This window comes from Cervus elaphus, chromosome 5, assembly GCF_910594005.1.
Source record: "Cervus elaphus chromosome 5, mCerEla1.1, whole genome shotgun sequence".
Taxonomy (NCBI): Eukaryota; Metazoa; Chordata; class Mammalia; order Artiodactyla; family Cervidae; genus Cervus; species Cervus elaphus.
This window is the reverse complement of record NC_057819.1, coordinates 20027746-20045000: the sequence shown is the minus strand read 5'-3', so window position 1 is coordinate 20045000 and position 17255 is coordinate 20027746. Positions and strand designations below refer to the sequence as shown.

The 17255-nt window shown below is 51.5% G+C and overlaps 1 protein-coding gene across 10 annotated transcripts in view; it reads left to right on the top strand.

The window, feature by feature from the left end:
* PITPNM2 (phosphatidylinositol transfer protein membrane associated 2) overlaps positions 1–17255 on the top strand; it is a 157245-nt gene that overhangs the window by 115339 nt on the left and 24651 nt on the right. For all 10 annotated transcript variants that reach the window (XM_043901981.1, XM_043901975.1, XM_043901983.1 and 7 more), the window contains 4 exons: positions 3979–4151; positions 11935–12149; positions 13208–13329; positions 16908–17135. In XM_043901981.1, coding sequence (XP_043757916.1) covers positions 4074–4151; positions 11935–12149; positions 13208–13329; positions 16908–17135 — 643 coding nt within the window. In that variant the 5' untranslated portion in view covers positions 3979–4073. The remainder of the gene's footprint in view (positions 1–3978; positions 4152–11934; positions 12150–13207; positions 13330–16907; positions 17136–17255) is intronic.

The window sequence follows — 17255 nt, the reverse complement described above, 5'->3', positions numbered from 1 at the left end:
CACCCTCCTCCTGCTCAACCTGACACTGGACTCCATGCACACGTGAGTGGGCTGCCATGCCTGGCTTCAGGGAGCAGCCACGTCTCGGCCTTGAGCACGTCCTGCCCTGGGGACCATGGCTGCCGGTGGCCTTTGCACCCCAACCCCTGCCCCAGTACCATCCTCCAGGGACACGGTGTGGCAATACTGGGGGTGCACCAGTGAGAGGTCATTTAGATGGGGTGTCATGTTCTTGCCCCAGGGCCTTTGCACATGCTGTTCCTTCTCCCAAAGCATCCTCCTCCCACCTGCTCTGTTGAACAGAATCTCACTGACCAGGGAAGCCCAACTCATGTAGTCTGAAAGCTCCACATTCTGTAAAGCCTTTCTCAAATCCCCTCTGAGTGATGAATACCCCCTGGTATGTGAGCACTTCACCTGCCTTTATTTCGGTGACCCTGATGATGACTGGACAGCAGGTGGTGTTATCCCCATTATGTGTAGAGACTGAGGCACAGGTCACACAGCTGAGAAAGGCGTTGTCAGGTTATGACCTCAGATCCCAGGGTGGAGCTCCACTGTGACTGCCAGCACATTTTTTTTTCTGGCACATTTTTTAAGTAGACTTTTTTGTGTGTGATGTGGACCAGTTTTTGAAAAAAATCTTCATTGAATTCATTACAATATTGCCTCTGTTTTATGTTTTGGCTTTTTGGCAGAAAGGCATGTGGGATCTTAACTCCCCTACTAGGGATCGAACCCACACCCCCTGCATTGGAAGGTGAAATCTTAACCATTGGACCACTAGGGAAGTCCTTGCCCACACATTTTGTGTCATTTTTAGAGTTCTGATTCCTCTCCCCTGTTGTTAGTTACCATGCACTTAAATGGGCTTCCTCAGTGACTCAACGGTAAAGAATGTGCCTGCAGCGCAGGAGACGCAGGTTCAATCCCTGGGTCAGGAAGATCCCCTGGAGGAAGGCATGGCAACCCACTCCAGTATTCTTGCATGGAGAATCCTATGGACAGAGGAGCCTGGCGGGCTACAGTCTATAATGTTGCAAAGAATCAAACATGACTGAGCACACTCACACGGAAGGAAGAAGCATAGTCCAGCCCCACAGCCTGCCGTGGTGCCTAGCAGGCCAGAGGAAGCAAACCAGCAGACACTTGGTCTGACCTGTGTATGGGCGAGTGTGGGCAGGTCATCTCCTGTGGAGCTGTGAAGAGCCCAGAAGGGCAGATTGCTTTGATTCCTACAGTTTCTCAAGAACATTTAGCATTTGCATCTGACCTCTTTGTTAGCATCTGTCCTCTTTGTTATTTAGACAACGTGGGTCTTGCCCAAGGTCATTCTTGGTCATTGGATTTATCCCTTGCTGCAGAAGGAGCCCACAAAACCAGTGGAAAAGCTTTGGAAACATGACACTTACTGAACCTAGGTTTTCCCTTCCCTGTCTCCAGTCCTCATTTCGTCCAACCTCCCAAACATAAATTCTTTCTTGTTGTGTGTGTGTGTGAGGAGGTGCCCAAATTAGTGTCTTACTCTCTTGAGAGTGTCAGCCTAGGTGTTGTGCTGTCAAGGTGTTGTCTAGGTATTGTGCTGCCCCAGCTGAGCCCAGGGTCTTGCTTCTCTTTTTTTTTTTGGCTGCCCTGAGTCTTCATTTCTGCACACAGACTGCTCTTATTGCAGAGCAGGAGCTCTAGAGCTCTTGGGCTCCAAAGTTGTGGCTCATGGTCTTAGTTGCCCTGGGGCACGTGGGATCTTCCCAGACCAGGGATGGAACCCGTGTCCGCTGCAATTGGAAGGCAGATTCTCAACCATTGGACCATCAGGCAAGTCCATTGATGAAGTCTTAATTGGCTAAAAAGATGCTTATCTGGACTGTATTTAAAGCAATTGAATGAGAAGTTGAGTTTAGTGCTAGAGGTTTTGTAGGGGGGCTAATAGTCCTACCTGGGCTTCCCAGGTGGCTCAGCGGTAAAGAATCTGCCTGCAGTGCTGGCAGTGTAGGAGACGCGAGTTTGATTCCTGAGTCGGGAAGATCGCCTGGAGGAGGGCATGGCAACCCACTCCAGTGTTGTTGCCTGGAGAATCCCATGGACAGAGGAGCCTGGTGGGCCACAGTCCACGGGGTCAGAAAGAGTTGGATAAGACTGAGGGACTGAGCACAGTATAGACCTATCTGCTGTAAAGAAGTTAACAGCATGGGGTCATTTTGGGTTAATAATCCAGGGCCACCTCTGGCCTATTTATATACACCCACCAGTTCTAGCTCTCCTGTTAGGTGGTTTATTAAAGGATTTCTTTTCCATCTTACGTACTGATTATCCCAGGATTTCTGGTATATATGCTTTTCCCAGTCTCGTTAGTTATCTAGTAATGCATTAGTGCCTGTGCAATGCTCAGGCCTCGTACACTTGGTGCCCCGGGGAAGCTGCCTGCCTCGTCGGTCCCTCACTTTTATCACTTAGCTGACACCCTGCCTCCAGTCACCGTGAATCTTCACCAACTGCTGTCCCCGGCGTGATCCTTCTAAAGTACTATCCTGATTCTGCCACTGCCTGTCTTGGAAGCCTTCACTCAGCTTCCAGTTAATACCATCTGATCTCTCTAGGGGTAACCAAATATATTTACAGGGAAGCCCCTGACATCTAGAGGATAGACTCTGATGGGTGATTTCATTTTTCAGATCACTGAGGATACGCTTCCTTCAAGCATTACATTTGTTTTTTAAAATCTGATTCCTTTAGGTGCAGGTCTTCATCAAATATATTGTCGTGTTAAATACAAGCTGCTATGAATACATTGCTTGCTTATAGTTTTTTAATTAAAAAAATTTTTTTTAATGTGGACCATTTTTAAAGTCTATTGAATTTGTTACAATATTGCTTCCATTTTACATTTTGTTGTTTTGGCTGCTAGGCAGGTGGGATCTTAACTCTCAGGCCAGGGATCAAACCTGCACCCCTTGCAGTGGAAGGCGGAGTCATAACCACTGAACTGCCAGGGGAAGCCCCTTGCTTATGTTTTTAAAGAGCTTTATTGATACATAATTCACATGCTGTGCGACCCAACCCTGTATCTTACTTTCCTCTTCTACCTCCAAGACCTAGCCCAATGTCAACAGTGGAGTAGGTATCAGTAAGCAGTGGGTGGTGGATTGAGCTGAAACTACCCTTAAGGTCACCTCCTTTGATAACTCGAGATCTCCTGCTGGGAAGTAGTGTTGCCATCTGTGCCCATGACAGGAGCAGAACCGATTGCCCTGATGCTGAAGGGTCCCAGACCACCAGTTTTTAAAATTTCTCACACTTGTTTTTCATAGGTTCATTTGTCCTTCCTTCTTATTTTTGATTATGTTTTATTTATGTATTATATTTCATTTATATTTTCAAGTTGTACCCTTTTAAAAAAATTTTTGGCCATGCAGCATGCAGGATCTTAGCTTCCTAAACAGGGATCAAACCTGTGCCCCTTGCATGGGAAGTGCACAATCTTTTTTTTTCTTTTTGGAAGTGCACAGTCTTAACCACTGGACCAGCAGGGAAGCCCCTGTCCTGACTTCTTGCCAGCCATCATCACTTGCTGCTATCACCATGCCTGCCTCCAGCTACCCCAGAACACAGGAGAGCAGAGGCTGCTGCTTGTTAGACCTGCAAGTAAAACAGGAACGCGATGCTCTTGACTCTTAGGGAATGAGACGCCCTCTTGTTGCTTGGCTGTCACTAGCAGGAGAACAATCCTTTATTTCCACCAGGCTGATCAGTTTATACATGTCCTGTACACAGTTTCTGAGCCAACAGGGAAAATGGAGGCTGGGGAGGTTGAGGGAACCTGCTCAAGGTCACACGCTGGGCTCAAGGTCACGCTGAGTGGGCTTGTGGCCAAACTGAGGTCAGAATTCTAACCTGGGGTCAAGGCTAGGTCCTTCCTATGCCACTGTACTCACCAGCCTTTGCAGAAAGTGACTCTCCTGTCCTCTCTTTCTCTCTCAGGGGTCCTTGGTGAATTTTGTCATGGTTATTTAAGGAACCTCGTCTAGAAGTCCCAACACGCAGTTCCCCATCGACGGGAAGGCTTGGACTCCAAGATGATTATAAAGGAATATCGGATTCCTCTGCCGATGACCGTGGAGGAGTACCGCATCGCCCAGCTGTACATGATACAGGTGGGTGGTGGGGCCGGGGCGGGCCCTGCCGTGCCCACAGCGGCTCTTAGCCCCGACGTGGGGGCGGGCTGGCACTGTGGCCGTCACAGCAGTGTCTGTCCGGTGGGCTCCCGGTCCGTGTCTGAATCGCACCGGAGCTCTGGCGTCCAAGCACGAAGCCAGGCACAGGCAACACGCTGCAGGTGTCTGTGGCTTTCGGGTTGTCTCACCAGCACAGCATTCACAGCACTCGTAAGACTAGCACTCTTTGTATTTAACACCCATCTTTTCACTGGTCCAGATATCATCCTTGCGTTTCATCAGCTTGGGCTGTAAAATGCTGCAGATGAGGCAGCTTAAACAGCAGACGTTTATTTCTCACAGTGCCGGAGGCTGGAAAGTCCAGGATCAAGGTGCTGACAGATTCACTGTCTGGTGAGGGCTCTCTTCCAGGCTTGCAGACGGTCACCTTCTCTCTGTGTCTTCACACAGTGGACAGAGCCAGAGAGCTCCTTGGGCGGGGGGGGGGGGGGCTCTTTATACTGATCCCATTGTGAGGGCCACACCTTCATGACTTAAACACCTCCCAAAGGCCTGATCTCCCAGCACCATTACATTGGAGGTTGGGGCTGCGACATATGAATTTAGGGGGACAGGAGACACAAGCATTCAGTTCATAACAACCCATTTGACAGACAGGAAGGTGTGAGGCCCAGAGAAGTTCAATGACTTGTCCAGGAGCACACAGCCTGCCTCCTGGCTCCAGGTACACACTTTCCTCTCTACCCTAGGCTAAGTGGCTGATTTACAGTCACAGATGACTTTGGGGTTTCCCAGGTGGCGCTAGTGGTAAAGAACCCACATGCCAGTGCAGGAGACCTAAGAGATGCCTGTTCAATCCCTAGGTTGGAAAGATCCCATGGAAAAGGGCATGGCAACCCCCTCCTGTATTCTTGCCTGGAGAATCCCAAGGACAGAGGAGCCTGGAGGACTATAGTCCAAGGGTTGCAAAGAGTTGGACACAACTGAAACAACTTAGCATGCACACAAATGGATTTGAGGATGATTGGTCCTGTGAAAAGCCAGAGATGACCACCCCACCCCAGAAGTTGCTGGGCTCCCTACTCAGTGCCTGAGTAACCTGGAACCCAGGATGGGGAGCCCCAGAATTGGGTCCTTATGGCCCAGATGGGACCAGAGCTCCTGCTCCCTGAGGTCTTGGCTGGGGTCCTGCTCAGTGGAGGGTGGGGTCCCATCCCAGCTTCTCTGCCAGCCTCTCGCTCATTCTCGGTGCCCCAGCCCTTTGCCTGGCCTGGCAGCCTTCCTCCCACTTGGGGGCCTGATTATGAACCTGCTTCCCACCTGGCTCTGGCTCCCCGGGGTACACGGGTGCCTCAGTGCCGCCCTTGGCTACACAGGCCCCGATCATGGCAGGGCAGGAGGAGCCCGGCAGGCCTCCATGTCCATCCCGAGTTTGACCCAGAGCACTGCATGGAACGCTTGGCCAGGAAGAGAACAGAAGGCAAAACCAGCCTCTCTGGGGGGCTGTTTGCTTCATGCCTCTTCAGAAGCGCCACTCGATTCCCTCTTGAACCACTTACCCCATAATTATTCCTAGAGAGTGGGGAGAGGAGAGACTAGCATCAGCCCCCCAGCGCCAGGCACTTAGGAGATGACTCTGCCTGCTCAAGGACCAGCTGATCTGCCAGGGGATCTGTGTGTCCTGTGGCTTCTTCAGTCCTCCTTGAGCCGGCAGGGAGCCCTGGCCCACAGCAAGCAGCTCTCAGCTCTGCTGGGAGGCTGGAGACATCAAGATCCCGGGGGCTGGCTTTCAGCTTCCAGGGTACCCCAGGCTTTTCTGAGTATATAGCCACCTCTGCCTCAGGGCTCCTCAAGCACCTGCCATCTGTCTGCAGCCCCTGTTTCAAGTTGTTTGTTTTTCAACATCTTTCCTGTACCTCCAGTTAATGTGAAACATTCCCAGCCTCCTGTGTGTTGCCTCCTACAGCCTCACGGACACCGTCCGCCTCCCGAGGCCAGTCCCCTCTCTCCCACTCTGGAATTTATCTTACCCGCCTCTGTCCCTGAAGTTCTGGGGGGGGGGGGGGGGCTCCATCCACAGTGAGGGTGACGAACATGCCCGTTATCTCCAATGTGTGACAGTTTTATGGGCGTGGACCCACATCACAGCTCAGTGACTGTACCTTTACATATATATGGTTTACTGTATGTCAGTTGTACCTCAATAATGCTGTTAAGAAACTAAGTTGAGGGACTTCCCTGATGGTCCAGTGGCTAAGACTCAGTGCTCCCAATGCAGGGGTCCTGGGTCCCATCCCTGGTCAGGGAACCAGAACCCACATGCCACAATTAAGACCCGGCACAGCCCAATAGATAAATGAGTAAATATATCTGTATTTTTAAAAAGTTAAATTCACCAGACTTTTCTGTGCCCGGCTGTGGCTGAGGGTTGGGCTACAGAGAGGAATGAAAAGCGCCTTCTGTGCTCCAGGATTGCCTGCAGGGAGACAGATGTGTATGCAGCCACTGAACAGAGACCAGACCAGTGGGGCTGGGGGCACGGGAGCCGGGTGCTCACATGGGCTTGGGGCCAGTGCTCCGGGAGGGTCTCCGTTCTGAGCTGGGCTTTACGAGGTGGGTGGACCATCAAGGAAGGCAGCTGTGTTTCTGCGGAAAGAAGAGCAAGGCCATTCATCCATTGCCCAGTGATCCCGCTTGCCAGCTGGGGTGGCAGCTAGGAAGAGGCCTGCCTGCTGAACAAGCCACCTCCTCCCTGAGGTTGTGAACAAGATGGGCTCACGTGTCACACTGCCTCGCACCTGCCTGAACGAAACTCAATATTCATGTTGTTCAAGGTTTCAAAAGAAGAAGAAAAATTGGTCTGTCTGGCGGAGAGAGCGCCTTCCATCCTAGGAGGTGCCCAGCAAAGGGAGGAAGCGATCGCAAGCGGCTTGGCCAGGACCCTGGACAGCTCTGAGAGCGGCCTGATTGGCCGGGGGTTTCTTGGTCTTTGAATCTTTTAAACCCACCCCCTCCCCGCCCCCTTCACCCAGGGCTTTTTCTGCACCAGACTCCTGGTGGCCCAGACTACTCTCTTGCAGACCCCAGGCTCCAGGGATGGGACAGGGAAGCGCAGGAGGAGGGGAAGGTTCTCCACCCAGCCTGTGTGGGTAGAGTAGGCAGGGGGACCCGTCAGGTCTCACCCTGGGCGTGTGTGCCCCTGGGAGCCGGGCCTATCTCTCCTGCCCATCCTTCCATAGTCCCCGGGGGAGGGACCAGCTCTGCCTGCCCTCCCCTCCTCCTCTTCTGCCCCAACCCTGGGACCTGGGGTCTGTGCAGCCCCACTAAGGCCAAGCAGGAAGGACCCCCCACCCCCGTCCCTGCTCCCTCTCTGTCCTCTGCCCTCAGATCCCAGCTGGCTGGGCATCTTCAGAGACTCGCTGTGCCCTGGCCCCTCCGACCTGCACATCCTCTTCTTGCCAAGCCACCCGGCACCCCAGACCTTCATTCCACGCCCTGGGGCCATCGTAACAAACCACCACAAACTGGGTGGTTTAAAGCAATGGAAAGTGTATTCTCTCAAAGTTCTGAAGGGTAGAAGTTCAAAATCAAGGTGTTAGGGGGCTATGCTCCCTCTGAAGGCTTTGGGGGGCTGGGGAGAATCCTTCCTTGTCTCTCCTAGCTTCTGGTGGTGGCCAACAGTGCTTGGCATTTCTCGATTTAAGGCTGTCTCACTGCAGTCTCTGCCTCCGTTGTTACACGACCACCTGCCCTCTGTGTGTGTCTCTCTCCATCTCCCCTGTGTGTGTCTGTCTGTGTCTCCGTTTCCTTTTCTTTCTTTCGCTGCGTCAGGCCCCAGTCGTGTCACACGGGTCTTCGTTACATCACGCGGGGCTCCCATTGTGATGCACGGACTCTAGCTGTGGCACGCGGGCCCGGTAGCTGTGGTGCCCCGGCTTAGCTGCTCCTCGGCATGTGGGATCTTAGTTTCCCGACCAGGGATCAGACCCATGTCCTCTGCTTTGCAAGGCAGATTCTTAACCACTGGACCACCAGGGAAGTGTCCCCCATTTTATTTTCTCATAAGCATGCCTTCTCATTGGATGTAGGGTCCACCCTAGATTGTCCAATCCATTTACATTCAGATGACCTCATCTTAACTAATTACATCAGCAAAGACCCTATTCCCAAGTAAGGTCACAGTCTGAGATTCCAGGTGGATGTGGTATGGCAGAGAGGCTGCACCCCACTACTCTGGGCCTTAGGCAGACAGGGAGCCCCGTCCCCGATTAGGAGCTGAGACCAGGCAGAAGCAACTTGTCCAGGATGAGAGACAGTTGGCCACAGGGTTAGGACTACAGTCTCTTCTGGCTCAGTAGCTATTTCTCAGTGCCACTCTGTGCTGGGGCGTCTTCCTTGAGCTGCCCAATGCCTTGGGTGAGCAGGCCCTGGAATCCAACAGGTCTGGGTTCGTCCCGGCTCTGCCATTTAGCAACTGTGACCTTGGATGGGTCACTCTGCCTCTCTGAGCCTCCACCTTCGCATCTGAATGTTGGGAGTGAGAGTAGTCCTGCACCTTTCTCAAGGGGCTGCTGCAGTAACTAAAGGAGAACGAACATGCCAGGCACTTAGCACAACCACTAATCAACAAGGATGCTGTAAGAGGCGGGAGCTTGGAAGGCATCCAGGAAATGGTTGCTGTTTTCATTACGGAACCTGGGCCACATTCCAAGAGCTCCTTTAAAGAGCAGGGAATGGGCATGTCCCTGCTCTGACCCCTTCTTGGCCTCAACCAGGGTCTTTTTTTTTTTTCTGAAGGGGACTCAGTGGCTCTGGCCATGGAGATACAGCACATCTTTGTGCCCTAGAGAGCGTCATGCCCCAAGGATGAGGCAGTGCTGCTGGGGGTGCCTGTGGGCGTGGGTGTGCGCCTGCACTCGGGGTGCATGCATGTGCGAGCGTGCGCACACCTGCTGTCTAGGAAGCTGACCGAAGATGACCTTGGTGATGCCAGCATGTTGCTATGGAAACAGATGCTGGGCTGAAAGTCACCAGCACCTTGACCACGAAGGTTTTGTGCAAAAGCAGAAACCTGACCTTTCAGACCCCAGGAAGGATGTTGGCAGCAGAGAGACACTTGGAGGTGACCTAGGCGTTCTGTCTCTCGGGCAATGCCTCCAACGTCCCTTTTCACTCGTGTTTGAACTCTCTGAAATCTAGTTGAGTACAGGAGGCAGGGTTGGTTTTTATTTCTTTGTTTGTTTGATTTTATACCAGACTTATTGAGATGTAAGTCCCACACTGCACAATTCACACATTTAAAGTGTACAGTTTAGTGGCTTTTAGCACTTTTCAGAGTTGTGAAATTATCACAATTTTAGAGCATTTTCATCACCCCATAAAGAAGTCACTCTCCATTATCCCCCAACCCCCAGGCAAACAATAATCTACTTTCTGACTCTCTAAATTTGCCTGTTCTAAGCATCTCATAGAAATGGGGTCATACAGGTCATATATTTCTTTAACTAAGCATGTTTTCAGGGTTCATCTATGTAGTAACATGTGTCAGTACTTCATTCTTTTTTATGGCCAAGTCATATTTCATTGTATGGATATAATTTATCAGATGTATTATTTACAAAAACTTTCCTTTCATTCTGTGGGTTGTCCTTTCACTCTCTTGATAGCATCCCTTGATACACAAAAGTTTTCATTTTTTTGGCCGTGCCTCATGCCATGCAGGGTCCTAGTTCCCAAACCAGAATCGAACCTATGCCCCCTGCAACGTAAGCATGTGAAGAGTCTTAACCACTGGACCATCAGAGAAGTCCCTGTTCTTTCTTAAATTTTGATAAAGTCCAATTTAGATATTTTTTTCTCTGACTGCCTATACTTTGGGCATCATATTTGAAAAACCATTGTCAAATCCAAGGTCATGAAGATTTGCCCTCATATTTTCTCCTAAGAGTTCTATACTTTTAGTTCTAACAAGTTGGTCTTTGATCTGTTTTGAGTTCCTCTTTATATGTGGTATGGCATTGTGGGCATGTGGATATCTAATTGTCCCAGCAGCATTTGTTGTTCCTTCTCCCATTGAATGATTTTGGCACCCTTGTTGAAAATTAGTAAATATAGCATGTAAATATTGGATGTATTTCTAAACTCTCACCTCCATTACACAGACTTGTCCTATGCCAGCACTGCACTGTTTTGATTACTATAGTTTTATAGCACTTTTGTTTTTAATTGGCCATGCCATGGAGGATGTGGGATCTTAGTTTCCTGACCAGGGATCAAACCCATATCCCCTGCTGTGGAGGGCAGATTCTTAACCATTGGACTACCAGGGAAGTCCTTAGCAAGTTTTAATATGGGAAAATGTGAGCTTTCCAACTTTGTTTTGTTTTCAAGATTGTTTTGACTATTTGAGATCTCTCAAAACTCTGTATGAATTTTAGGATCAGTTTTTCCCTTTCTGCTGAAAAGGCCATTGGATTTTGTTAAGGATTACATTGGACCTACGGATTGCTTTGGGGGGTGTTGACATCTTGACAATATTAAATCTTCCAATTCATATGAACACAGATGTCTTTTCCATTTATTTAAATCTTCTTTAATTTCTTTCAGTAATGTTTTATATTTTTCTGTATACAACTCTTTGCTCCTCCTTGGTTAAATTTATTCCTAAGTATTTTATTCTTTTGGATGCTATTGTAAATGGAAATGATTTCTTTATTTCCTTTCTGCCTTATTTGTTTTTGTGTGTTGATTTTGTATCCTGCAACTCTGTTGAATTTATATATTAGGTCTAACAGATTTGGGGGCTTTTTAGGTTTTTATGTGTTTAAGATTGTGTCATTAACAAATTGAGATGGTTTTACTTCTTTCTTTTTTTAAAAAAATGTTTTTATTTATTTTATTTTTGGCTGGGCTGGGTCTTGGTTTCTGCAAGGACTTTTCTCTAGTTGTGGTTCTTGAACTTCTCATTGCAGTGGCCTCTCTTGTTGTGGAGCACGGGCTCTGGAGCACAGGCTTAGTAGTTATGGCTCACGGGCTTTTTTATTCCACTGCATGTGGGATCTTCCTGGACCAGGGATCGAACCCATGTCTCCCTTATTGGGAGGCAGATTCTTTACCACTGAGCCACTAGAGAAGCCCCACTTCTTCCTTTATACAAAAATATTTTTGGCTGCATCGGGTCTTAGTTGCGGCACGTGGAATCTTTATTGCAGAATCTTTATTTGCGGCATGCAAACTCTTAGTTGTGGCATGTGGGATCTAGTTCCCTGATCAGAGATGGAACCTGGGCACCTTGCATTGGGAGATTGGAGTATTAACCACTGTACCACCCGGGAAGTCCCTACTTCTTCTTTCCAATCTGAATGCCTCTTACTCTTTCTCTTTCTTGCCCAATTTCTCTGGCAAGAACCTCCAGTACAGCGTTGGCTACAAGGTGAGAAAGCAAGCACCTCCCCTTGTTCCTGACCTTGGGTACACTTTCAGTCCCAGGAGATTCAGGAGTCAGAACGGAGGAGTTTGCATGTGCAGTGCTGGGCTCGGAGAGGGAACCATGGCCCTTCAGTCTTCTGCATGAATGCTGGGACATGTGGAGCCTTGTGGGGGGAGGTATTTGAGGAGGGTGTGTTGAAGTGACCCAAAAGGAGCCAGCCTGGTTGGCCAAAGCCCGCCCCCACACTCAGCACCCTCAGCCGGGTCTCCTGAGCCCCTCCCCTTCTGCAGAGAGCTCCAGACCCACACGTCCCCCATGCTTTTGTCCCCACAGAAGAAGAGTCGGAACGAGACGCATGGCGAAGGCAGTGGCGTGGAGATCCTGGAGAACCGGCCGTACACGGACGGCCCTGGCGGCTCCGGGCAATACACGCACAAGGTGTACCATGTGGGCATGCACATCCCCAGCTGGTTCCGCTCCATCCTGCCCAAGGCGGCCCTGCGGGTGGTGGAGGAGTCCTGGAACGCCTACCCCTACACCCGAACCAGGTGAGCCTGCCCTCGGCACCATGTCGTCCTCCCGGGAAGCAACCAACCCAGGGGCATAGATACTGGCGCTGCCCCCCCAGACAGTCTCAGCTGCCTGGCTCCCAGGGAGCTGAGCCTCCATTCTAACCCTGAAGTTTCCCCCAAGTTCCCCCTTGGGGGAATAGACAGGACAGGGCAGGCTCTACCCCTAGGTGCCTCCTAGCCTGCCAATGAGGGGAGCCCAGGAAGGCATGAGTTCAGCGAGGGCCATCTGAGACTCCTTTGCCATCTGGGAAGGCTCAGGGAACACAAACTCACTTTAATGTTTGCCTAGGAATGCAGGACAGTCCACCAGCTGGAAGAAACGGGAACTGAGGGTAGCCCAGATGGCTCAGAGATTCCCTCCAACCCTGACACCTTCAGCGACTATGATAATATTTTATAACAAGCCATGTTGAGCACGGTTTCTTTGGATTCCCCTGGGTAGGGGGTGCTTTTCACTCTGTGCCCCCCACCCAATATAACTGAGCACTGCTTGATTAGAAGAGAGAGGGGGCCACCCATGTGCTGAACAGGTGGGGTCCCCACGAGTCTCCTGGGGCTTCTTTGTCCATGTGGGTGAGGGCCTGGAACTTGCTGGGGAATCCATTCAGGTTGTCCACTTCCCAGCAGTACTTTTCTCCTCTGAGCTCATCTCCAGCCAAGAGAGAGAGGCTGTCTCCCTGTTGCCACACCTGGTTTCTTAGGGGACAGGGTGGTATGTCACACCAAGCGCTGGTCCAGATTCAGCCCATTTGGTAGAGTGCCACCTTAACTGTGTCCACACCGTATTCGCACCATGCCTCACACGCATGGACACAGGCTGCCGGCCACTTCCTGCGATGACTCCTCCCTCCCCATAAGTCCACCCCTCCCACTGCCCTCAACTCAGACTTGGCTCTTCTTGGGATGCAGTGAAGGTCCAGGAGGTGGACAGGACAGACAGGTCTCACCCACCACTCTAGCCCTTGTCCTCCACTCAGCGACCCATGCCTACCCCTCCAAGCCCGTGTCCTGGTGGATACTTTCCTTCCCCACAGGTTCACTTGCCCTTTTGTGGAGAAATTCTCCATCGACATCGAAACCTTTTATAAAACCGATGCTGGAGAAAACCCCAACGTTTTCAGCCTGTCTCCTGTGGAAAAGAACCAGCTGACAATTGGTAACCGTCCACCCTGACGTTCCTACCCTGGGAGGGCCAGGAGTCCTGCGGGGCCAAGTTGCTGGTTGCCTGGCCCATGGGCCCCTCGATTCTGCCCCTGGTCTCCAGGCCTGGCAGGCTCCAGACTGGCTCCTGTCCTGGACGGGGAGGTTAGAGTCCAAGCCAGCCTGGTGGGAAGTCAGGGGAGTTGGGGAGGCAGGATGGGTCTCCTTGGCCCCATTTCCCTGATGTGCCCACTGAGGCTAAGTGCCTTTTCCACTCGAGTGCCTTCCCTCCATCCCTTTGAGGTGTCCCCATCCCCAGAAACGCACATGTGTGCTTGGGAGCCACCTAGGACTGACAGCCATGGGTGGATGTGGCAGGTCGGGTGGGGGCTGTGCACACACTGGGGCCTGTGTCCCCTTGGTGGTGGGCGGCCTCTATTCCACTTCCCTCCAGCTGACTACACTGCCGGAAATGGGTACCATTTCTTAAGTTGTTTTCAAGAGAGGCCCGGGGGACGTCCTTGGCAGTCCAGTGGTTGAGACTCTGCGCTCCCAATGCCGGGGACACAGGTTCACTGGTTGGGGAATTCAGATCCTGCATGCCATATGGCATGGCCTGAAAAGAAAAAAGAAAAAGAGAGGCCAGAAATCAGGGTTTTCATGTGAAATCTCCCAGTTCCTCAAGGTTGACAAATATTTTTAAAATCTTTGTAAATATACCAGTCAGACAAAACACATCAGTGGATCAGCTGCACCTTGACAGCCCCCAGGCCCTAGGAATGAACCATTGTGGGTCTCAGATGGGTGTTGGAGGGGTGGTGATGACCCTCAGCCAGCCTCGGATGGCAGGATGGCTTTTCCTTGGGACTCCTCCCTCCTACCCAAGTTTTTAGGCCCCACTGGGGTTTGGGAGATGCATCAGCTTGCTAGGACCATCAAAACAGGGTACCACAGACTTAAGGGCTTAAGGAAACAGATGCTTCAGTTCAGTTCCGTTTAGTTGCTCAGTTGTGTCCGACTCTTTGTGACCCCATGAATCACAGCACACCAGGCTTCCCTGTCTATCACCAACTCCCGGAGTTTACTCAAACTTATGTCCATCGAGTTGGTGATGCCATCCAGCCATCTCATCCTCTGTTGCCCCCTTCTCCTCCTGCCCCCAATTCCTCCCAGCATCAGGGTCTTTTCCAATGAATCAACTCTTCACATGAGGTGGCCAAAGTATTGGAGTTTCAGCTTCAGCATCAGTCCTTCCAATGAACACCCAGGACTGATCTCCTTCAGGATGGACTGGTTGGATCTCCTTGCAGTCCAAGGGACTCTCAAGAGTCTTCTCCAGCACCACAGTTCAAAAGCATCAATTCTTCGGTGCTCAGCCTTCTTCACAGTCCAACTCTCACATCCATACATGACCACTGGAAAAACTGTAGCCTTGACCAGATGGACCTTGGTTGGCAAAGTAATGTCTCTGCTTTTTAATATGCTATCTAGGTTGGTCATAAGTGTCTCACGATTTTGGAGGTCAGAGTCAAGGTCAAGGTGTCGGCAGGGTTGGCTACTTCTGGAGTCCCTGAGGGAGAATCTGTTTGGGGTCTTTCCCTTAGCTTTTTTTTTTTAATTTTAAATATTTATTTATTTGAGTGCATCACATCTTAGTTGCAGCATGCAGAATCTTTTGTTGCGATGCATGGTTTCTCTAGTTGCAGCACATGGGCTCCAGAGCGAGGGGGCTCAGTAACCCCGTGGCATCTTACTTCCCCAACCAGGGATCAAACCCATGTCCCCTGCATTGGAAGGTGGATTTCTTAACTGCTGGGCCTCCAGGGGAGTTCCCCGAGCTTCCTGTGGCTGCTGGCAGACTTTGGTGTTCTTTGGCCTGTAGACACTCCACCCCAATCTCTGCCTTCATCTTTACATGGTGTTCTGTCCATGTTCATGTCTATATTCACATTTCTCCTTTTTTTTTTAATTGAAGTATACTTGATTTAAAATATTGTGTTAGTTTCAGGTGTTTTTTTTTTTTTTAATTGAGCCAAATTTCTCCTTTGTTGCAATGTGGGAGACCCAGGTTCAATCCCTGAATCAGGAAGATCTGTTGGAAAAGGGAATGGCTACCCACTCCTTTTTTGGAGTGCTTTTGCCTGGAGAATCCATGGACAGAGGAGCCTGGTGGACTATAGTCCGTGGGGTCACAAAGCGTCCAACCAGGACTGAGGAACTAAAACTTTTACTACTTTCTCCTTTGTATAACCATGCTGCTTAGATTATGTGGGTGCCCTCCTTTTGATGACTTCTTTCAAGACCCTGTCTCCGAATAAGGTCACATTCTGAGGTCGACGTATGCGTTTGCCAGGGGACGCACTCTCCCCATAACAGGAAGGAAGGGCCCAGGCCATCTGACAGCTCTTGTCTGGCCAGCTGCAGGCTCCCCCCGGAGGCCTCCCGTCATGGTTCACATCCCAGCCTTCCCCTTGGTGGCCATTGCCTGCCCCAGCGGGCCGGGCATGTGGTCTACTCCGGGAAGGATGTAAATCCCCCCTCCACACTCTGCTGCCCTCGGGCTGCCCTGACCCTTTGCCTGTTCCAGTGGGGCTGCTGTCTTCCCCTGTAAACCACAGCCCAGACCCGGTGCCAGGAAGATGAGACAGCCAGGGCCCAGGCCCAGTGGAGCCCCACCACGTGCCATTGTCCCCACACCTCTGAAAGAAGGCTTTCTGAGCTACAAGCCCCGTCCTAAGTTTCTCCTCACCAAGTGTGCACACAGCCCTGTCTGACACATGCATACCACGGGAGCCAGCCCAGCGAGGTGGTTTTGACTTGGAGGAGGAGACATGTGACAAGAGGTCATCCTTCCCAGAGTCACTGTCATCCCCCTTCCCCGAATCAGGTCCTACCAGCCCCCAGTCCTGTTTCCCCAGCGCCCAGCACATCCTGGACCTGCTCATGCCTGACGCCTCCTCTGGGCCCTTCAAACATGGTTTCTGGACTCCTCCCTGCTGGTCTGTCTGGGAGGGGCTTCCGAGCAGACCAGCCACCTTCAAACCCATCTGTAGCACCACTCCCCTTCTGGGTGCCTGGTGAGAGATGGCTGATGAGTCCAGCTGCATCCCCATCACCTCTCACCACACAGACACCCTGGCGGTTCCCCAAACTGCCCCACTTCTGGGTCAAGTGTCACACTCTGGGACGTTCTCCGCCTCACAGTTCTTCTGCTCCTGTGGCTGAAATGCCAGTTTTCCCTCTTCTACTCGCCCCCGCCCCTTCCCACATCCTCGCATGGAACTTCATCTCCCCCCATGCTCCTCCAGCTCATCACCTGATTTATGCGCTTTGGCAACTATGCACAAAGCAGGGGTTTTGCTGAAATGATTTGAAAAGGCAACAAGGAAAGACGCAAGTCCTGAGGTTGGGGGAGCTTGGGGATCAGAGTGGCCCAGAGCAGCATCTCCACTCCCATCTGGGGCCCTGGGACACATCCAAGCCTGGGGTCCTGCCGAGATTCAGGGATGGCAGGGACATGGGGGAGGAGACTGGAGAGGGAGGGGTGGGGTGGAGGTTGGGGCTGAAGTGGTCACTCATGGGGTCTCCTCGTAGATTTCATTGACATTGTCAAGGACCCCGTGCCCCCCAACGAGTATAAGACGGAAGAGGACCCCAAGCTGTTCCACTCGACCAAGACCCAGCGGGGGCCCCTGTCAGAGAACTGGATCGAGGAGTACAAGCAGCAGGTGTTCCCCATCATGTGCGCCTACAAGCTCTGCAAGGTGGAGTTCCGATACTGGGGCATGCAGTCCAAGATCGAGCGGTTCATCCACGACACGGGTGAGGGCGCCCGCCTCTCCCTCTGTGTCCCTCCATCTGCCTGCCGCCCCTACCCCGCCCCCCGCGCCTGCCTGAGACTCCAAGTTTCTGTCACTCTGGACAGGTGACCCCAGGGCCCAT